The 22,289-nt window shown below is 48.8% G+C and overlaps 1 protein-coding gene across 3 annotated transcripts in view; it reads left to right on the top strand.

Moving 5' to 3' along the window:
* Nucleotides 1-22,289, top strand: part of Lrig1 (leucine rich repeats and immunoglobulin like domains 1) — a 101,781-nt gene that overhangs the window by 68,267 nt on the left and 11,225 nt on the right. For all 3 annotated transcript variants that reach the window (XM_090323763.1, XM_090323755.1, XM_090323772.1), the window contains exons 4-10: nucleotides 5,642-5,779; nucleotides 8,046-8,189; nucleotides 10,073-10,216; nucleotides 12,806-12,949; nucleotides 14,473-14,616; nucleotides 16,462-16,542; nucleotides 21,627-21,698. In XM_090323763.1, coding sequence (XP_090179889.1) covers nucleotides 5,642-5,779; nucleotides 8,046-8,189; nucleotides 10,073-10,216; nucleotides 12,806-12,949; nucleotides 14,473-14,616; nucleotides 16,462-16,542; nucleotides 21,627-21,698 — 867 coding nt within the window. The remainder of the gene's footprint in view (nucleotides 1-5,641; nucleotides 5,780-8,045; nucleotides 8,190-10,072; nucleotides 10,217-12,805; nucleotides 12,950-14,472; nucleotides 14,617-16,461; nucleotides 16,543-21,626; nucleotides 21,699-22,289) is intronic.

Raw genomic sequence — 22,289 nt, 5'->3', positions numbered from 1 at the left:
GACCTGGAGGCAGTGTTGTGGATAGGCCAGTCCTGGAAAGGTGGCATTGGGAGATTGACATTTTGACTAGGGACACGGGCTTGCTGTGGGAGTGAGGAGGATACATGGTCCAGCTGTTCCAGGGGCCATTTGATTCTCTTGCTCCCCTGAGTCTTGCTGAAGTTGCAAGCTGGATTTGCTTTGAAGCATGGTTCCCTAAGACAGTCTGCTGGTTCTCTGTGTCTGTGTTTTAACATTGTGCAGCTGGAGCAAGTCTGTTTCATGCATAAAGCTACGAGAGAGCTCTGAGTCAACCCTTTGTTCCTAAGAGGGTAGCCAGGCCTGCCTGATTGCATTGAAATGTGGCAAAGGCATTGGGGAGAACCAGCCATTCATTAATGGTGTTTTCTTTTTCCAGAACACCTCCTATAAACCAGATCTTCAGCTTGGTTCTGAGGATACAAATATGACTAATAAAAACAAAGGCTCGTTTTATTGAGCAACTGTTACATGTCAGGTCACACCAGCCAGAGTGGGAGCATAGAACTCGATACTCCATTTACATAGGAGGCTCCTCCAAGAGTCACACCTGGGAGTGTTGTGCTGGGGCGTGAACTCGGTGGCAGTACTCACCAGCACTCTTCCACAGTGCTGTTCCTAAGGACAGGGCTTCTAGGGCCTTGTGTAGATTTGCCAGGCTCCTGAAGACACATCATGTGGAGGAGTCCTTGCCCTGCAAGGCAGAGCGCAGAGATGACCCCAAGGAAGGTTTGGTCAGGGTGTGGGTGGCAGTCAACAGCAGAGAGGGTGGCATGCAGCAGTGTGGGGTGGCACACAAGAGGCCTGTGGTTCTTGGAGCTGTCATGGACCTGGAGTTTGGAGTCTGGGCAGGACTATTAGAAGACCTCTGGCGAACTCTCTCCTCCCGTTCTGAAGTCTCCTGCCTGAGTTACTAGGCTTGCGTGGGTTTCTTTTACATCCTCAGCCCTTCCTCATGTAACCTAGACTCATTCTTCGTGATTCATTCATCAAATATTTAGTGAACACCTGCATCCCTCAGGCTTTTCCAGTGGCAGGAAGTACAAGCGAACAAAGCAGTCAAAAGCCTGGATCATGGCCCAAGTGGGAAAGACCTTGAGTTCAAAACCCAATGCTGAATCTAGAAGGGGCAGGGAGGTGACTTGTGCCTGTTGTCTCAGCGGCTTGGGAAGTAGAGATAGGAGGATATGGTTGGAGGCCAGCTGTGGCTAGACCTCACCTCAACCAGTACGCCAGGGAAGATGGTGAACAGTTATTACCCCAGCTCTGCAGGAGCTGGGGTGGGTAGATCACCATCTAAGGCCAGCCTCTGGTAAAATGCACGACATCCTATGGGGGGAGGGGGGAACTACACCAAAACAACAACAAAAAAGGAGGGTGTGTGTGGCTCAAGTGGTACAGTACATGCCCATAAGTGCAATACCATGAGTTCAAACCATAATAAATAATTACAGAGGAAAAAAAAACAGATCCACATAGAATTCCATCATGGTGGGAGACAAACATTAAACTGGAGAGAAGCAGTTACTAATAGGTTAGATGGCATTAGGTCTCCTGAGAAAAATGAAGCAGCATGTGTGTGGTGAAGAGGCTGAGGTTTTCGTGAGGGTGGCTGGGTAAGGTCGTGGCACGAAGGGAAGAATGGATAAGGTTGGGAAGGAGGCAAGGCCGTGGGTCGCAAGTGTGTCTCTGAGGATGTGTTTGCAGGCCATGGGAGCAGCAGGTAGAAGTTCCTGAACCATGGCTGGTCTGAAGGCCGGTGTGGGGCAGAGCATAGAGCAAGAGGAGTTGGGGGATGGGGTAAGGTAACATGGACCCTGACTGCCATTGTAAAAGTTTACCACTAAGAAAGGCATGAGAGTCATTTGTTTTAGGAAGAAAAGTCCTGTGGGCTTACTTGTGTTTTGTTTTGTTTACAAATTGTGGTAAAATACACATAACATAAAATTTAAGTGTAGAGTTCAATAGAGTTAAGTACATTCTTGTTGTGCAACTCGTCTCCAGAAGTTCTTCCGTTTTGTTAACACTAAAGTCCCCTGTCAGGTAAACAGCAGTTTCTCATTGTCCGAGCTCCCCATTCTCTGGCAAATGCCTTTTTGCTTCTGTGAATTTAACTACTTTAACCACAGTATCTAGGTTTTTGTAACTGACTTGTTTCACATAGTATAATGTCCTCAAGGAGAATACATTTCAGTGGCACGTGGCAGAATTTCCTGTTTTTAATGGCTGAGTGATATTCTGTGGACGTTTATACTGTATTTCATCAATCCATCTATTGCTGGATTTATTTCATCTTTTGGATACTGGGAATGATGTTTTCATGAGCATGGATGTGCAAAGCTTTCCTTTCAACCAGTTTATAGTCCTTTTAGACCTCAGATGTGCTGGACCACAGGTGACTACGTTGGCTTTTTCGAGGAGTCCTTATCTCTGTGTTCAGCAGTTCTACCATATTTTTTTTTTCCAGCATGAGCACCTCAGTTGTAGATCTTCTCACAAATTTGTTATGTAGTCTGTCTTCCTTTCCTCCTTCCCCTCACTTTTTTCTCCCTCCCTCCCTCCCTCCCTTCCTGCCTGCCTGCCTGCCTGCCTGCCAGCCTGCCAGTCTGCCAGTCCGCCAGTCCGTGGCTTGAACTCAGGGCCTGAGCACTGTCCTTGGGCTTTCTCAAGGCTAGAGCCCTCCCACTTGAGCCAAAGCACCACTTCTGGCTTTTTCTCTGTATGTGGCACCAAGGAATTGAACCTGGGTCTTCGTGCATACAAAACAAGCACTCTACCACTAAGCCAAACTCCCAGCCTATTGTCTTTCTTTTCAACCCATCCATTAGTAGCCACCCTGATTTCACTTCTTTAATGAATACTGACTTTGCACATCTTTTCATATACTTGTTGGCCATTTATATATTTTCTTTGGGGAAGTGTCTATTGTTCAGTGTGTGTGTGTGTGTGCGCGCGCGCGTGTGTGCGTGTGCGTGTGCATGCGCACGCCCACACCTGCACCCGTGCATGTATATGTACTTGGGAGTGAGCATTCCAGTCCCGGAGCTCAAACTCAAGGCTAGTATTCTACCACTGGAGCTGCAACTCCACTTCTTGTTTTTTGTTTTGTTGTTGTTGTTGTTGTTGTTGTTAATTGGAGATAAGAGTCTCCACAACTTTTCTGTGCACACTGACTTTGAACTGTGATCCTCAGGTCTCAGCTTTGTAAGTACCTAGACTTACAAATGTGAGCCTCCAGTGCTTTTGCCCACTTAGCCATCTGGGATGGCCCCCACAAACCCCCAAATTCATGGACACTCAAGCCCATGGACCCTCCTGTAAACTTCAAATAATCTCCAAATTACTTTTGAACATCTAATCAGGGCAAATGCATGCATGTTAATGCTGTTTTGCTAGGGAGTGGTGATGGTGTTCAGTGCAGACTTTTTTTTTTCTGCAGTCTCTTGAATTTATGGACAGAGCAGAGGGCTGCCTGTCCTCTGGGTATTCCTTCCTTATCAGATGTTTCTGTTAAGTAGTCTGGGGGGGGGGGGTAGCAAAACTGACCTGTGCTTAGTAGGCTCTGACAGGTTGCTGGGCTGGGTAAAAGGTGAAGCCAGAGGCCTGCACATTTGACTCTTGCCCTCTCTGCACTAGAAAGCTTGGTTTCACCAGCTTTAATCTCTAGTTCCTATAGCCCCTTCTTATTCTTTTGTGCCACCGCTCTTTCTTAGCCCATGGTAAGGCCTGTCCCAGCTCTAGCTTGATCTGTTTCCGGGTGTGGTACAGCCGCACAGTCTGACTGAGGCTCCCTGCTTTCCTGCCTGGCCCAGACTCAGACTCAGCCGCCCACTCACAGGCCTTTGCTTCACAACTTCCAGGCTGGGTAAAGTGCTGTCCTTCCTGCTGCCCTGAGTCCTTCTTCCCTGTCATTCTTCCAGTCATTGTCCCTTCCTCACTCCATCTCCATGGCTGCCTATTCTAGTAAGTGGAGAACTTTCCCCAGCTTGTGAAAAAGACATGTCCATTATCCAGAGTCAGGCCCAGAATATTTGATTCAGTGAATAAATAGACTGAAAGAAAGAAGAAAGGTGTAATACAAAGAAGAAAGACCCAGGAGCCAGAGTAGGTTCTGTGAGGGCCCAGTGGGAGACAGGATGGTGTGAGAAGTGTCCAGGGCCCCCAGCTGTCCAGATGGCTTTGCCTGTGTTGGGCCTGAGTATGCCAAGACCCCTCTTTGTGCATCCTTGGACTGAGAAGTCTCATACCTCCTGATTCCAGATCCCTGGTTCTTGGCTCCTTGGTACTGTATTCACAGTTCCCGGATGAGGCTCAGCATGGCCTTTTTCGTGTTTTTTTTTTTCTCCCCCCATATTTTGCATAATAAAGGTTTTCTTTCTTTCTTTTTCTTTTGGAGTCAGAAAACGGAAGAGACTGCCTTTATTAAAGAACTTAATAAAGAACTCAAAGGAAGTAGCTTTCAAGGCTGGGAATAGAGTGGAGGGAAAAGGTCCTTCCATTATTCTGAGTAGCAGGGCTGTGGCTTTGTAAATGAATTTCTGGGACTGGGAGTGGGGGGGGCAAAAAACAACTAGGGGAGTTAAGGAGAAGCCCTAGGTTTCTGGGAAAGAGGTCCTTGTTTATGCCTGTTGGAACTGATTTTGGTCAAGTGTTTATTTAAAGGAGATGCCACTTGGTAAGTGACGCCTGGCTTGCTTGTCTGTATTCGAGAAAGCTTTGATTGGCTGGAGGGTTTACTCACAGCTGGCCCAAGTGAGTGACTGGGACCCACAGGCCCAGCTCTACCATGTAGCACTCTTGAGTATCTGCTGTTGGAGTCAGGGCTGCAATGGTGAATCTGCCAGGCAGAGCCAAAACCACAACAGAGTGGTTTCACTCTGCCCTTCTGAGTAGTAACTATGAGGTGGCTGGTTGGATTTTGGACTTGATGAAAAGAGGATTCAAGATGTAAATAAACCATCGTGGAAGCTACTTTTCTTGGGAGGCAGTAAATATTCAACACTCTAGTTATTCAACACTGCTAGTTGCTTAGCTTGGTTTCAGACTGGATCCTTGAAATGACAGTTGTGGTCTCATCTTTTTCCATCTTTCTGGTAGAAAAATTGAGACATGGAGTCATGAACCATAGCAACAGAGGTTCTGGTCGGATCACCTTCCTTTTTTAGTCATCCTCATCTTTGTGTGCTCTTTTAAATCCCTTGCATCTGTGACAATGCTTGGCACAGGCCAAGTGTGGTAAACAGTGAGGTGTGTAATGATAAGTTGTTTTAAACTGAACTCCGTCTCTGGTGTCTACAGTCTTGAATATTACGAGGCTGGGCCAGGTGCCAGAATGAGACCTGCACATCGGATGCTGGTCATGGTGCTCTCAGTTGGTACTGAGCATCACCCGGATCATAAAACCTATCCCAGACAGAAAATCCAGTGCAGTCTTTAGTGCCCAGCCAGCAATGAGAACTTAATGGGAAAAGGAACATGAGATCTGTTTTATGTAAAGCTGAACTGTAATTTTATGTAAGAGTCAAAACTGTTTGTAGCTAAGTGAAGTACCACCCAAAAAGTGTTGTACCTTGCAAAAAGTCATGCCACATGCTTACATCATTGCCTCATGTATGTGTCACAGGCAGCACAATAGGATTCGGAACGTGGAAGGGAGTCAGCTGAAGCCATACCTGTCCTTGGAAGTGTTGGATCTGAGTTCAAACAACATCACAGAAATCCGGAGTACCTGCTTTCCACATGGACTGCACATACGGGAGCTGTGAGTTCCTTTGCCCTCCCCGCCCATTGTTGAGCTTCCAGGCTGGGTAGCAGTTTATACAGCTCTGAGTGCACTGTGTGTCCAGTATGTGTCAAGTCTTCTTAATCAGCAAGCACAGTACAGACCTTTAGCTTCCCTGCAAGGTGTGTGGGTGGGGGAGAGCATCTCTTGTCTTCTGGTTGCCCATTTATAAAGAATTTCCAAATCCTGCATCCCTCTGATGCTGCAGGCAGAGGGGAAGCTGAGGCAAGGAGAGCTTAACTAAGAATGTCATCCCTCACAGAGGAAGGGCTATGACTCAGATCCAGGTCTGTCGTGACCAAGAAGCTGCCTTAATTCCCATTTATTGGGCCGCCTCCCAGAAAAGCATGGACAGACATTTCAAGGGTGTTTCAAAGACTCATAACGGCAGTGGGCTTACTTGAACTTACCAGTGCATATCGTTCAGGACTGTGCACCACTTAAACCAGTCTTCAGGTTTAGAAAGGCAATCACTCTGTGCTTTGAGCTCCCAGACCTCCCAGAGATTTCTGGAGCTGTTTCTCTTTTTTTTTGGCCAGTTGTGGGGCTTAAACTCAAAGCTTGAGTACTCAAAGCTCTACCATTTGAGCCACAGCACCACTTCCAGCTTTTTTTCTACTTATGTGATACCAAGGAATCGAACCCAGGTTTTTGTGCATGCTGAGCTAGCACACTACCACTAGGCCAAACTCCCAGCCCCACTCCTTTACTCATTTAATGTGTGTTCCACTTTGAGGAACACTTATATAGTCCACTGCTGGTTAGTAGGCGTTGCTTTGAGAAAGAACCTGAAAATCGAGGCTAAAAAGACATTTCCCAATTCTAAGTAATTTTTGTTCCCTATATCATTACTGCTTTTGAATAATTTTGGAAGTTTGTAAGGCTGATTTATAGGTCATCATGATGAATTTCTTCAGGGAAGATGAGGCTTCTTGGCACATGAATTTTTCAAGTCTGTCTAAGACCCTGTAGATTCATTTCCTTAATGTTAGGCTACATCAAGGCAACAGAATTGTCACAAGTGGAGGTGTGTGTCAATTGGTAGAGTGCCATCCTTGAGCAAAAAAGTGAAGCAAAAACACAGAGGCCTGAGTTCAAGTCCCAGTACTGGCACTTAAAAAAAAAAAAGAAGGTACCAGAATTGCACAAGAGGCCTTGGCTTCTGTGAAGGTCTCAGTTGGGGCTTTCAGATGGAATCCAGCAGCACTTCCTTTCTTGGGAAGAAACCACCAACCGCTTAACCGACTTGCCATGTCTTTTCCCTGCATGAAGTGAGTATCGAGGACGTGACTTTGCATGTTGGCAGTGAGTGTCTGATGTGTTCATCACACTGACTGTTTTTTAATCTGGAGTGTTAAGAACAAACAGTCCAGGCACATTTGACAGAGTCCTTGAGTGCCCTGTCCTGGGCCGCTGCCTGATGGAGAGACTGGAGGAGCTGTGTTCCCCCGCCCCCCATGCTGTGGTTAAAAGATTCTCTCACTCTTTCTCCTTTTCATTAAGACCCAGAACAGCAGTTCTTGCCTGGGAAAGGCAGGAAGAGAGGTGTGGGCATAACTTGACACAGCTTTGCTATGTTCCCGTTTTGTGTGACTTGATGCAAATTGCACAGTGAGATGCATGCATCTGCGGTGTGTACTGGAGTACATTCCTAGAAAACATACATCTCTCAGTAACCACATATGTCAGCCCCTCACAAACAACCATTCAGTGTAGCACCATGAGGGAGGGCCGTTTGTTTTCTAAAGGATTTGGTACACTACTCTCTTTAGGGTGCTTTTTTGAGGCATTTGGAATTATTCAAAGGAGTTGGTTTATGCAAATTCATGTAAAGTCATGTAGTGAGACCCACTTCAAAATTAAAGGCTGTTTCCCCAAAGTATTAAACTGACTCTAACCTTTCCTAAGGAGCAGTTGACTTCCTGCTTCCAAGGGCATTCCTCATCCTGTCACAGTGGCAGGGAGGGCTGCCTCCCGCAGGTCACTCCTGAGGCAGCTGTTGTGTGGGCTTCAAGCTGGAGCGAGGCTTACTTCCAGGTCTTCACTGAACAGCCTCTCTCTGGTTCCCTATCTGGGAGTCAGGAGGGCCTCAAAATCCTGGGATGACAGGCATCTCAGTGGAGCTCTGTCCCTCTGGCCCATCTTAGTATGTTCTTCCAGCTCTTGGCCCAGCTGAGTCCCATGTTGGAGGAAGGCCTCCCACTGCCACTACATTCACCACCCCCTCTACCCCCCAATCTTCCAGAAACCTGGCGAGCAACCGCATCAGCACCCTGGAGTCAGGAGCATTTGATGGTCTGTCAAGGTCGCTGCTGACTCTTCGCCTGAGCAAAAACAGGATCACCCAGCTTCCTGTGAAAGCCTTCAAGCTTCGCAGGCTGACACAATTGTGAGTATTGAAACCTGCACTTTAATTAAAGGTTAGCCAAACTTTACGGGAGCCAGATTTCCCCAAGGACCTTGAACCAATTGTGACCCTTTTCCTTGCTCCCCCCAGTGAAGCTGCATAAACTGTCATTAATGGCCCTATGGCAACACCTACTAAAAGCAAATTAAGAGCTGGATCTGGTGTTGGCAGCTTGTGTCAGCTTGCTGCAGAAAAAAATCTACTGAGTGTATACATGCTTGTCCTTGCTGGCCTTTTCCAAAACAAAAACAGGAGTCTTGCAGGCTTGCTGGTGTTGGCTAATCTTAAGCTGCATCATTTCTTTCTTACCTCACAGGTTTTAGTCTCATTTTTACAGGTGCCTGGACAGCATCTATCTTGGGCACAATATATTCAACACTTCTTGAGTAGTTTGATAAGAAAGCTAATGTGGTTAGCAGTAATTAGGTGACTACCTCATTTTACAGGGTAGCTGGCTGACTTCCTTCCTTCCTTCCCCCCCTCCCTCCCTTGAACTCGGCCTGAGCACTGTCCTAGGGCTTTCTCAAGGCTAGAGCTCTACTACTTGAGCCACAGCACTACTTTGTTGTTTTTTTTTCTATGTATATGGTGCCGAGGAATTGAACTCAGGTCTTCTTGCATGCTAGGCAAGCACTCTACCACTAGGCCAAACTCCCAGTCTCTGACTTATTTTCTGTTAAGAGGATTTATATAGTTTTTCAGTGGCCAAGGCCAAATGTCTTTCAAGAATGGCAGAGAGTTCTGCATTGAGATTCAAGAAAACTCTACTAATCAAAACCTGGTGAACTTGTTTTCTGTTTTTGTTTTTCATCTTGTCTTCCTAGACTAAGAATTTATTTCAGGAAAATAAACCAATATCGGAACTTTGGTTTAAACAGAACAAAACAGTTGCTGAAGGCCAAGCAGGCCACAGGACAGGGAGAGCTCCAGTGACTGCTTGCAGCACGTCACCTCTCCTGGGTGATGGGTCAGGACTTCACTCTTTTCAGTCTGTGGAGAAGTCTCCACAGACTGAGCTGTAGAAATATATTTTTTTTTCACGGGGAGTGGGCACTGTCCCTGTGCTCTTCAGCTCAAGGCTATCGCTCTACCACTTTGAGCCACAACACCACTTCCAGTTTTCTGGTGGTTAATTGGAGATAAGTCTCAGGAACTTTCATGCTCAGGCTGGCTTTGAACCATGATCCTCAGCCTCCTGAATAGCTAGGATTACAGGCATGAGGGTGCTGTTGCCTGGCCAATGTAGAAACATTTGAGGAAAACCAAGAGCTTTCTGGCTAGCCCAGTGTTCTTCTTTCTCTTACCCTTAGTTGCTAATGGATCTAGCCCACCCACCATTTCTCCCACCTGCCATCTTTTTGTTACTGAGGCTAGGAGCCAAACATATATCTTCATAGTTGGTGTCTCCCCTTCCCCTTTCCTGTGTGCTGTAATGTCTCTTCTGTGTGGAGAGCCTGTCCGATACTCAGAGTAGACAGTGTTCCTGCCATTTGATATCCAGCGTAACAATTGTCTTGAATCTCAAGGCATCTGGTATGGAATTCTGTTACTAAAAACAGAGACACCTCACCTAGGACATCTGCCTCCCTGTGTTATGCCCTGGACCAGTTGCAGAATCATGGAGAAGATGTCCTCCTGGAGAGGGTGTGGGTGCCAGCACATTCAGACTCCCTGGGCCTGCTGGGAGCTGACCACACGCAGCCATCGTGCTTCTCTGGAGCAGGGCTTGGGCCTCCGTGCTGGGGAGGTCTACGTGAGGCTCCCCTAGATCTTTTACCATGATGTCTCCATTGGTTCAGAACTCCAGCTGGGCGTGCCTGGGACTGGCTACATCTGATTCTGTGACTATGTGGCTTTATCTTTAGGGATCTCAATCGGAATCGGATTCGGCTAATTGAAGGCCTCACGTTCCAAGGACTCGACAGCTTGGAGGTGCTGAAGCTTCAGCGAAACAACATCAGCAAGCTGACAGATGGTGCCTTCTGGGGCTTGTCCAAGATGCATGTCCTGTAAGTGGGTACCCCGGCTGGGCTTATAAGAAAAAAGGGCTTTCATGTGTGTGTGTGTGTAAGTGTGTAAGTGTAAGCCCATATGTGCTCTCACCTATGTGCTGTACTGCCGGGCAGGTTCATGCAGCTGAGTGACGGATGCTCAGGCCACCTGCACTTCTGCCTCTGTTGGCTCTAGCCCTGTCTCCAGGCTCAACTCTGTGTCTGTACTGGACCAAATTGAAAATATTTTCCTTTCAGCGTAGGAACAGTTCTTAGAGGAGGTTTTAGTAAGGGTTCTGTTGATAAGGAGGTGAGACTTGGAACACTACTGGCCCTGTTTTCTGCCTACCCTCTTCCTCCATAGACCTGGGTTGCTTCAGGGTGACTTCCCACATTCTCTGTTTCCATACTCTACAGGAAGTTCCTTCTCTCCCTATTTTGGGTTTGACAGCCTGTCTTGATGTGCAGGTGAGCTGAAAATGTGCAGTTCTTCCTTAGAGATTTATTCCTGTCTTGTGAGCTATCATGAACTTTGGTGCAGATGTGCAGCTTTTTATCAGGGGAGCATTTGCCTTGGCCTAGTGTGTCTGCCGCAGTTCTTGCTGGCTGCCAGAGTAACTAGGAGGGGCAGAAACACACAGAAAGCCAATTGCTGATTGTCTTTAATCAAAAGTAATACATCTGCATAATAAATAAAATCAGACAATACAAAAACTACCCTCTTCTCCTCTTTTCTCTAAACCTGCTTCACCCCAGTGCTTCTCCTAAGGGACAGTTGATTCTAAGCACATCTCTTCTGGGGTTTCTTGTTTGCTTGTGGATATTACCAAATGGATACCAAGGGGTACCATTGTCTTATGAACTTGGAGATTTCTCTGCTGTACAGTCAGTGGCTCAACTCACACCACTCTGCAAATTCTGTCGTGCCTTCTGTATCCTTGATTAGATATTTTTGTAACTGAAACCAAAGCCAGAAGCCTAGGTCCAGGCCATCAGCACATTGTGCCGTCCTGTCATGTAACAAATTCATCTTCCGCCAACCATCTCATCACACACTCGGCTTGTGTGACAGCAAAGCCTGTATGACCTCTCCCTCTCCTCGTCACCCACTTCTGATTAGCTATGTCTCCATTTCATGGATTCAAAACTACTTTTCTTTCTTTAAAGCAGTCATTTTAGAATCTGAAATCAAAGTGATCGTGTGCTAGGTGCATTGAGGTTAGGAGAATTAATTCTCCGAAAAAATGGTCTTAGGCTCTGCCACTTGGTTTTTACGTTGAACAAAATTGTACAAATTTCAGGAGGTGATAAGTTGCCTTGTGATAAGTTGCCTTAACGGTTATTTATAAGTTAAATGCTTGCTTTCTGAACAGTGGGAGAAAATAAGATAGAAAGGAAAAAAAAAAGACATAGTTGCTCAAAGTCCTTTCACATTGAACATGGAGCAGAGTTTGAACTAATGACTTATTGAAGAGGCTTGTTATCTGGGAGGATCATGGGCTGTGTTGTGAGTAATGTACCTGATTTACCGTGGAGTTACTCTACAATAAGCCATTAGAAACTGGAAAAGTAAAGATCAACAGCATACTTCCTGTAGCGTATCAGTTGTTCACATTGTGATTGGTAGCATCCTGGGAGCCACTCTTCCTGCCCCACGTTGCAAAAGCATTGAAACAGGGGCCCGGAGTGTGGCATGGTGGTAGAGTGCTTATCTAGCATGCACGAAGACCCAGGTTCGATTCCTTGGTATCACATACACAGAAAAAAGCGAGAAGTGGTGCTGAGGCTCAAGTGGTAGAGCTCTAGCCTTGAGAAAGCCCAAAGACAGTACTAAGGCCCCAAGTTCAAGCTCAAGACTAGCAAAAAACAAAAACAAAAAACATTGAACAAGTAACACTGGACCTGGAAAAAAGCCACATTCAAAATTGCAACTGAAGTGTCTGCTGCATGTATATGGCTATTGCCCTGTCATAAAGTGAAAAAAGAATCATAAATTGAGCTATGGTGGCAGGTCAAGGACAAATTCACTGACAGCCAAGTCCTGTGCACTGCGCTAACCATCCTGTGTGCGTGGTTAGTGCCTTCTCACATGGGCTTATGGAGGCAACACTTGTGGATATTTCCAGTGTTCAGGATCATGAAGTCATCACAGTTGCAAAATTGAGATTTAAGTGTAAGTGGTCTGACTCTAGAGCTGTAACTCAGTGTTCCATTCCAGGAGTTACCTCTGTGGTGGGTCTCCTGAACAGGGCCCAGCGTCCCCACATTTTCAGCTACCCCTGGGTTTTATCTGTTTCTTCCCTTCACTATTTACAAAACTATAGGATGGGGAGGAGTACAAAAGCTGCCTCTGTCTCCTCTTTCTGGTCTTTTTGCCCTCATCAAGAGCTTGTCTCTCTGCCCATTTATTTGCCTCATTCATTTTTACTCATCCAGAAAGAGACTTCTAGAGCAACTTCCCCTTGCCCTCTGAACTCTGTCTGCTTAGGCACTTCCTGATGAGTGCATAAATGCACACACCAATTGTAGACTCACTGTGCTCGTGTCCTGTTACCTCCTCGGTGCTGACCCTGGCTTCCTCTTTGCCACACATGGTTGTCATTGCAGGCACCTGGAGTACAACAGCCTGGTGGAAGTGAACAGTGGCTCGCTGTACGGCCTCACAGCTCTGCACCAACTGCACCTTAGCAACAACTCTATCTCTCGCATTCACCGTGATGGCTGGAGCTTCTGCCAGAAGCTCCATGAGTTGTAAGTGGTCTACAGCACTGCTGTGAGAAGTCTCTAGACCCCAGGAAGCACTTCACAGCACACTGGCCTTCGGGAGGCTCAGGTGGGGAGGTCTGCAGGGAAGACAGATGGCCAGAGCGGCTGCTGGAGCTGAGCCCCCTTCCTGCCTTCCCCTCTTCCCCAGTTTGCTTGTGGATAGTAAGGACTACAGGAGCCCCATATCCAGCCTACTGGGTCCTCTGTCCCCAGGCTCTGTTGAGGAAGAATCCCCTTACCCCCAGGAGTTTATATCCCATGAACCCATCCTGCACTCCCTTACCTGGGATTTTGTGAGTGTGTTTGTTATTGTGTGTGTTTGTTAGTGTTGGCCCCTTGGTGTCAGCTTGCTGATACTTAAAGGTGCCGTTAGATGGTTTCTAACAAGCTCTTGACTCGGGCTTAATCTTACAGGGAACTCCAAGTCCAGGTGGTTTCTCTTGGCTAGGCCTGGGGGCTATGGGGAAGCAGAAAGGTCCTTATAGGTTCCCAAAACCATAAGTAGGATATGATCTGTTTTCTGTTACCAGAGTATATATGTGAGCTCCTGGAGTGGAGGCCATGGGGAAAGGCCTATTCCCTGCTCCCTTTGCCCGTTGGTCGACATTGTGAAGATGGCTCCTGTGCCCTTCACAAAGTCTGAGACTCAGAGACATGACTGGATCCATCCTAGAGTCCTAGAAGTTTGTTGCATATTCATGCAACCGCAGACCAGTTGTAGGATTGCTTTCTAGGGTGCTCCCTGCCCCCTTCTTTAAAATAAACTCTCCAGTTGCAGGTGAGGATGCAGTTTTGATCTCCTGCCAGTTTTTGCAACTGACAGACACCGTGACTTATTATTTCAGGATGGAAGGAATGTTGCTTGCTGCCACCTTTAAAAACTAATTAATCTTCACCGAATTATTTTTCTTCTTCCCACCTCAGCCCAGATCGCCATTTTTCACCCTCAGATGACCAATGTGCCAAGTAACTGACACAGGGCTTTGTGAGAGGTGTGGAAGTGCTGAGAGGAGGGCTAGTTCTGGCTATTGAGGCAGAGCCCTGACTTCAGGGCATGTTCCCTGCCCTGCTTACAGAAGGAGCAGAGGTCCTCCAGCTCAGACCAGGAGCTGCCAGTCTCACCCAGCCGAGGTGGGAGGGCCTGCTATGGCTGCCCCAGGCAGTGGCTCATAGTGCCCTCTACCGGCGGATGCAAGATGTATAACTGCAGAATCCGTCCTGGCCTTCAGTAGCCTGAATCAAAAACAGCCACCCACACCAGCAGGGGTTTGGGTCTTAAGGCTCCTAGTGTTGGCCTGTGTCGTCCTCACAGTGCAGTGATGATGCTGGTCTCCGTGGTCTTTGTGACCATTTGCACTGGCAGATTAAAGGATGCTGAGCCCCAGACGTCTCTAGCTCTCAGGACTCCCCTTCCAAGGGAGACCCAGCCACTGAGCCTCAATTGTTTTGGAGAGCAGTGGCTCCACATGGCCCAGTGGTGACATTTGCGTCCCTCCTCCCTTCCTTAGGATTCTGTCCTTCAATAACCTCACACGGCTGGATGAGGAGAGCCTGGCAGACCTGAGCAACTTGAGTGTCCTGCGTCTCAGCCACAATGCCATCAGCCACATCGCCGAAGGCGCCTTCAAGGGACTCAAGAGCCTGCGCATCCTGTACGGCTTTAGGGGCCTGGGTGGCAGAGTTGAGGGGACATGGGTGGGAGGGCAGAGCCACTCGAAGCAGATGCTTTGTGGAATCCACTTCAGGTGCCTTCAGACCCCAACCTGACCTGCTGTGGGCCCACTCAGATTTCTAGATCAATTGAAAGAGGACTGGTTGAGGCAGAAAAAAATGACCCTTCTGTAGGATGGGGCTGTTTGGCTTGGAATTTCCATCTTGTGTGTGTGTGTGTGTGTGTGTGTGTGTGTGTGTGTGTGTGTGTGTGTTGTAAGTTTTTTTTCTCCAAGTTGTGGAATGCTACTATTCATTTCTTGGTCCTAGCATTTGAACTTCAGATTCTGTCCCCAGTATCTAAAAGAGGTAGAAATGAGAGCTCCTGAGAGAGGGATCCAGTAATAGAGCGGAGGTACTGATACCATGTCCCTGTTAACATGTTTCATGAAGTGAGGTTGCCAGAAGTTGCTTCAGGATGCTTTTTTGGGACTGCTACCCAAGTTTTCCCTTATCAGTACCACATAATTTCTAAGTAACCATCAGCACATAGTCCCCAAAGAGGGCCCAGGGATTTCAGCAGACTGCTGTAGCCTGTTCTGAGGCCTCCTCGCAAGTGTGGCCCTCTGTGCCTGCCTGGCGTGCAGGCAGGAAGGCCTCAGCACTTGCACCTGGCAGATCGCGTTTTAACGATGACTCACTGCTGGGAGTGTGAAAGAGCCACAGCCAAGCTATTCAAGCTGGGGTCAGCCTGCGAGCCTTTGCTAGGCCCAAATAACAAGGCTGGGAACATTCAGGCTAAGTGGGCCAGAAAGAAGAAAAACTTTGGCAGCCAGGGTTAGGAGCAAGGATTCAGGCCCCTGGTTTATTCAGTCTACAGATAATAGGGAGGGACTCCTCCCACTGAAACAGAAGACCCTTCAGGGCAAATGAAGTCTCTCTCTTTGAGCTTTCTGCTGTAAAATAAAGACCACAGCAAGCAAGCATTTTGCTTTTCAGTTGAGAGCTCTCTTCTCTGCTGACAGTGTCCTTCCAGGTTCTCTGAGGAGCCAAGAGCAATCTCTGTTCCTCGTCAGGTCTTCCAGGGTTCTGGAAAGGAAGTTCAGGAACCAAGAGCCTTGTGGAAATTTGGAGAGAGGACTGAGTGTGTTCAGACTCGGGGGCCTGGCCGCCAGGTGTGGTGTCTCGCCCGGCATCCGTGGCCGGGCCTTGGAAGCCGTGAGTGGGGTGACTCATCGGCCTTGAGATTTGCATGTTGGAGAAACTAGGTTGTGCAGTTGGCCTCACTGCTCCCATCCTGGCAAGTGGGTCACAAGTCTGACTCAGCACCCAGATGTCCTCCCTGGCTCAGAGTCCAGTGCTGAGCAGACCTCGTGGGGAGCTGGACTCCAGACTTCAGACCCCCTGGTGACCACAGAGGGGTCCCCAGGCCAGATCCTCTTGCCTTTGTCATCAGTCTTCCATGTGCCCTTCACAGTTCCCCAGTCAGATCCAGAAAAGTGACTAGACAGAATCCAAGGAACCTTTGAGACTGCTTGTCTGTGTGGAGGCCAGTTGCCCACTCAGGCCAGCTTCCCCGGCAATGTGTGCACCACCTCTCCTGGTCCAGCAGGGAAGCCTGGTGAGGGGTAGAAGAGCTTTGTTGAAAGGCTGAGGAGCCAGGTACACCACAAGGCATTCAGAACAGGGTTTCCTTCCAGGGCCACACTGCTCATGACTGTGTGTGACACAGGGCCTCTGGTGCTCGCTTGGGTGCTTTGAGCTTCCAAGTGAAAGTCTAGGTGTAAGGTCGTGCTCCCCTTCAAGCCGAGGAACAAAGGTGCGCTTACATTCTGTCTTCTTCCCAGGGACCTGGACCATAACGAGATTTCTGGCACCATAGAGGACACCAGTGGCGCCTTCATGGGACTTGACAACCTCAGCAAGCTGTGAGTATTTCCAAGTGCCAGGCTCTGCTCATGCTAGCACATGTGGCTCATGACTTTGGCAGCTCCCTGTGTCCTGGGTGCACACTGTGAAGCAGGTTCTGCTGAGCCTTTTCTGTTGTATGGGGAGAAGAGGCTGAGCTTAAGCCCGAAAGAATCCCCAGCTTCTCTCAGGCTGGGCGTCTCCTCACGGTGTGGCCTGTTCCCAGTGCTGCGGATTAGGCCTTGGGTGGCAAGAGAGGTTTTCTCAGGGGCTCAGCTCACAGACGATCTGAAAATAGCTAAGTGTGGGTTCCTCAGAGCTCAGCCTCCTGAGTACCTAGGATTACAGGTGTGAATCACCAGCATCCAGCTAAGATATTTGCTTTGTTGTTTTTCTGTCCTTTGCCCAAACGAATCTGCTTTCTTTCTCAATTTGTGGAAAATGAGTGAAATGTCTCAAGCCAAGTAACTTGATTGTTTTGAAGCATCTGTAATATTTTTTGTTGCTAATTTTAATCTCAATTGGGGATAATCATTACTAAAGGCAATAATAATAGGTATTTTGAATTCACCCCTCCCCCTTGTACTAGAATTTGCCAGTTATTCTTCAGGACATGTGTGCATATGTGCGTGTCTGTGTGTGGTATTCATCCCATCGGGGTAGGCTCCATCTTGCAACCTTTTTAGCGTTAAGGAGAGAGACATGAAGGGATGTGGTCCGGGCTGCCACAGCTGGCGGGCAGCAGTCTCCCAAGCTGGTGTGTTGCTTCCTAGTTTCCCTCTGTGTGTCTCCAGCACAGCCTTCAGCACCACTAAGGAGCAGGCAGGTGGCCTTCGAGGGGAACAAGGTGGGGAGGAGGGCATCTCACCAGAGCTAGATGGAATGATCACCACTCAGTCCTGAGCCTGTCCCCATGTCGGGGAGCTGAGCAGAATGCAGATGTAAATATTTTGAAAGCCCTGGTGAGGCTGGAGGCCCTAGAGAAGCTGCCATAGTGTGTCACAAGTGTTGGTTTTGAAGCATGTGCTTGTTCACACTGTGTTAGAAAGATACTGAGTAAGAACAAGCCATTTGGCTGTGAGGATTGCATTTCTTCTAGAGCATTCCTGCCTCCTATGCTTCCTTCACACAAACTCTTGACTCTCAACCCATACACAGTAATCGGACAGAGCAGAAACAGTCATGTGGCCAGGGTACAGGCTGGCTGGTGACAAGAGGAACTGCAGGGTGGCATCCTGTAGGGTATGGAGCCTCTGGGCAGCCGTCACCTCAAGCCTCCCTGAAGCTGACGTGTGAGGCAGGGGAGTGTGGGTGGCCCTTCCCTGTTCTTTGCAGGCCATGTCGTAGGGCTGCTTCCCTAGTGTCACCCCATGTTTCCTGTGTCATCTCCTGGGGGAGGCACCAGGTTCAGCGGCTGAGTCTGGAAAGAGCCTCACCTTGTTCTCACTTGTGTCACATTGACACATGCTCTCTTGCTGAGATGTGCCTTCCATGCTGTCCTAGCACAATTCCCCCCCCTCCACCCCCCACCCCGAGAACTTGTCATTGCAGGGTCTCAGTCACAGCTCCATGCAGTCAGTACCTGAGACTGGAGGTGCTGTGTGTGTTTAAGAATGAGAGAGAAGAGACGTGTGCTCAATTAGAGGAAGTGGGATAATAACAAGAATTCCTTAATATATGCAAATATGTGCAGTCATTGGTATGTGTGTGTGTGATTTGGATTCTACGTAATCCAGAGTGAGACTTTGAGAAAATAGTTGAACACAATCTGATAACAGCTGCAGGTGTGATAAAATTACAATTATGTTGCAAAAAGAAAAAATAAGGTGTGTGGCCCCATGTGGAATCCACAGAACTGTGGTGGTGTGTGAAAATTTGCACGTGCAAAGGAAAGAACAAAGTAAACCCTAGTTTTTCTTTTTCTTTCTCACTTTTTTTTTTCTTTCTGTGGGTCATAGGCTTGAATTCAAGCCTGGGTGTTGCCCCTGAGCTCTTCAGCTCAAGGCTATCACCCTACCCTTGAGCCAAGCCCCACTTGCCATTTTCTAGAGGGTAATTGGAGATAAGAGTCCTTTTGTGTCCTTTTGTGCACAGGCTGGCTTTCAACCTTGATCCTCAGAGTAGCTAGGATTACTGGCATGAGCCGCCTTGCCCCGCAAATCCAAATCCTAGTTTTTCCTCTCTCATTAAATCTGCTGGGCTTGGGCAGCTGGATGTGGTAGTCATGCCTGTGATCACGACGCTTAGAAGGCTGAGGCAAGAGGATCCTAAGTACAAGTCCAGCATTGGCTACATATGGAGCTACAGACCCGCTGGGCTACATGGGGAAATCTTGTCTCAGAAAACTGAATGAATGAGTGCACAAGTGAGAAATGGAACATTTTGATCCCCTTCTCACTGGGTTGGGAAAGCTCTGTGGCTCTGCTGGGCTTGGGGAAGTGGCCATTATGTTTGAAGCCCCCTCATTTCTCCATTGCCATTTCGCCCTGGAGCCTCTGGCATTCACCTATTAGGGGCTTGCAGGGCAACACCATCAGCAAGGAAGAATGCTGGACCCCAAATGAACAGCTAGTGACTAGTGCAGGTCAGGGGGTTCAGGTGAGGCCCCTTGGCCCCACTTCTCTCCAGGACATTGCTCAGGGGGTGAGGGCGGAGTTGGTGCAGGGCCCCTGCGAAGGGAATGTGTGGAAGGGGATGGTGATGCAGTTTCTGGCTTCTGTCCTGGGTGGTGTTCCCACACTGAGGGGAGAGGGCGTGGGGGTGGGGCTCATGTTGGGGCTCCTCCTAGGAACCTCCTTAGCATTGTCGTCCACACCCCACTGCCTGCCACGACTGCTTGAGCAAGCAGTGAATCGGTCTTCAGGAGCCCACAGCAGGGCTGGCGGGATGTGCATGAGGGTTTGAGAAGAGAGTCCCCAGACCGATGTCTGTGCCAAGTCAGTGCTGGGGAGGTCTGGCCTGATACCACGTCCCCGGATGCTCTCATGGGACAAGAGAATCCCTCCAGCAGCATCCCTCCACTCTGTCTCCACTGGGCAGCCTGGTTAGAACCAGCGCCCTCTCTGGCCCCCCGCACCCAGCATCTGCTGGGGGCTGGTGAGATTGTAGTCCACCAGCAGGATGACTGGGCCCTGTGTAATTGAGAATTTGAGAATTTGTTTTATTGCTATTGTCACCATTAGAAATAACAGCCTGTAAAAGAGGTCGATGTGACTAATGCTTAATGGCTGAAATAAAGCCCAGCTTTTTCCTGGATCTGGTGTACCGGAGATTTCTCTAAACAGTTCAGCTCACTTTTTCTGGGACCTGGAGCACACAGTGCCACGGCCTGGGGATCTGAGTAAGTGTAGAAGTTGGCACACTCTCAGGCGGCATTTCGAGTCTGGTGCCCGTGGGTTGTATCCACTGCTAGTTTCTGTGGTCAGAGGCCTGAGTGAGCACAGGCTGGGTTGCTGTGTGTTTAGTTTGTTTAAAATATGTGTTCCAGATTGCAAGAGGTTGTGGAAACACTTTCAGGATGAGATTGTTTTCACATCCCCGCAGCCTGCCTCAGAGAGAAAGACAAGGCAGAGAAGTCAGGAAACAGAGCAGGCATTGTCTGATGCCTGACTGCCCAGTGACTGCTGGGGGCTGCTGACATGGAGGCCCCAGAGGAGGAGTCTGTTCTTGATGAAGTAGGGGTCATGAGGCCCCTTGGCCTGCTCTCCGGAAGTTGGCCTGTGGACCCTGGTGCATATCCGGGCTGTGCTAGCTGTGTGTTCCAGGCTTGAGCGTCTGCGCCCGCGGGCAGCCACCGCCCTGGCCTGTTGGAATTAGGTTGCAGTCTGGTCTATGTATGGGTGCCCCCCAGGCTGCCTTGCCCTCGTTGGTTCTTTAGGGCCCCCCTTTCCTTTCTCTTCGGTTCAGGGATGGGTTGGTACTTCCTGTTGCCTTTCCTGAGTCCCAGTCTTAACCTGAAGGCAGAACTGTTCACTAGTTGCTCTTTTTCTCTGATTCTTAGACAAGAACGGCCCTCTCAGGAAGTAGCTGAGCCAGACAGGCTCTCTCCAGGGTTTTTTTTCTTCATTCCTCCTGGTTGTTCTGTCTTAGACAGAATCGCCAGGCATTCCAAACCTTCTTCAGGCCTGTTAGAGACTCTGAAAGGGTATGTGGAGCTGACTGTGTGTTGGCAGGAAGATTCCAGTGCTAGTCACCCCAGGGGGACCCCTGGTGGGGGGAGAGGCCCTCACAATAAGGAGGAGGGAAGAAGCCTCATTCTTGTCATGCAGCACATTCTAGGGGTCCCTTGGGTAGGAGCTGCAGGTTCCCTCCCAGCAGAAGGCGCAGTTTCTGCTATGTGCCTTGCAGGGGTCAGAAGGTCTCTTTGAGAAAACGGTTACTAATGTCTGCCCAGACTGGTATGGGAATTTTGTAAGGCAGAAGCTGCTTCTCTTGGGTTGGGAGTCTTAAGAGTACGGACATTAGGTAGCGTCTACAGTTGACCTCTGAGAACCCGACTACCTGGAATTGAATGAACCTCTAGCCTGCTCCATCTAAAGCCTGGAGCCTTGATTGAGAAGCAGGCAGTGCAGGGCATTTCAGCAGGCCTGGAGGGCAAGACACAGTCGCATCCTGGCTGCCAGGGTGCCATCTTGTCTTTATTGACGTCCATTTTCCTACCCTTTCTTGCCAGTTTAGGAACCTTTACCCTGGATGCAGGTGTCAGAAGTGGGCAGCATTTCACTCTGAAGCTGTCATTGCTTTCTAAGGCTTTGCTTCCTCACTGAAGAGTAACCTGTCCTTTCTCTTGAGGCCACCACCAGTCTCACTCTTGACCCCCTCGCGTGGTCCTTGGAGAGGTGGGCTGGACTGGACACACTGAGACTTCCATTGATGCTCTCAGGAGCCTTTGAGAGCTGCCAGTGTGTTCATTTGCAACCTATCAACACTGAATTTCTCAAAGACAAAGCGATTCCATTTCAGAGAGGGGATGGCCTGCAGACCTAGAATCTCAGCACCAGCCAGCATTTCACCCACTTGTCCTAACTGTTCTCTCTCTCACCCCCCCCCCCCCCCGCTTCCCTCCCCACCACCCATGCCTTGCCTGGATGTTTGGAAACTGCAGGAGTCTATTTGGAAACAAGATCAAGTCTGTGGCGAAGAGAGCCTTCTCGGGGCTGGAAGGCCTGGAGCACCTGTGAGTATCTTACCAGACCTTGCCTGACCCAGAGGCTTGCCAAATGTGCCTGCTGGGGAAGCCTGCTAGCAATTTAATCGCATCTTTGTAAACCGAGAAACAGGCTATTTGGAAACACCAGCTGCTTCCTCCTCATTATAAGTCAGCATCAACTTTGGTCTTTATTTTGCCTACACCAAGACCAGTCTCAGAACATATGGCCCATGGCTGTGTTCCCATGAATGCAACTGGTATTGGAGCAAATGTCTTCTCCCGCAGGCTTCCCTGTGTCACCCACACATAGACCCCTGGTCTCGTTGCCATTTCCATAGTGTGCTTCATCCTGGCTAAGCCAGGGATCTCCACTAAGCAGCTCAGCCATGCTGAGCTCATGCAGGGTCCTACTGGGACCTTTGCTATGGGGAAGGTTACCTGGTTGACCCGGCAGGAAGAGGACAGAGCCAGTCTTGCCCTGTGGCTGATAGTGTGGTTCTTTATTTCATCCTAGAGTCAAGGGCAGCTGTCTGTTGGGGGAGGGGAGGATTGCCTGTCGAGTTACGGAGGCCTCCACCTGGCTTTGAAGAGGCCCTTGGTGCTGGCTTTGTCCCTTCG

The sequence above is a fragment of the Megascapheus bottae genome, chromosome 2 (assembly GCF_031878675.1).
Source record: "Megascapheus bottae isolate mThoBot1 chromosome 2, mThoBot2.hap1, whole genome shotgun sequence".
NCBI lineage: Eukaryota > Metazoa > Chordata > Mammalia > Rodentia > Geomyidae > Megascapheus > Megascapheus bottae.
Note: the sequence above shows the minus strand (reverse complement) of the source record. Positions and strands in the feature narration are given on the sequence as shown.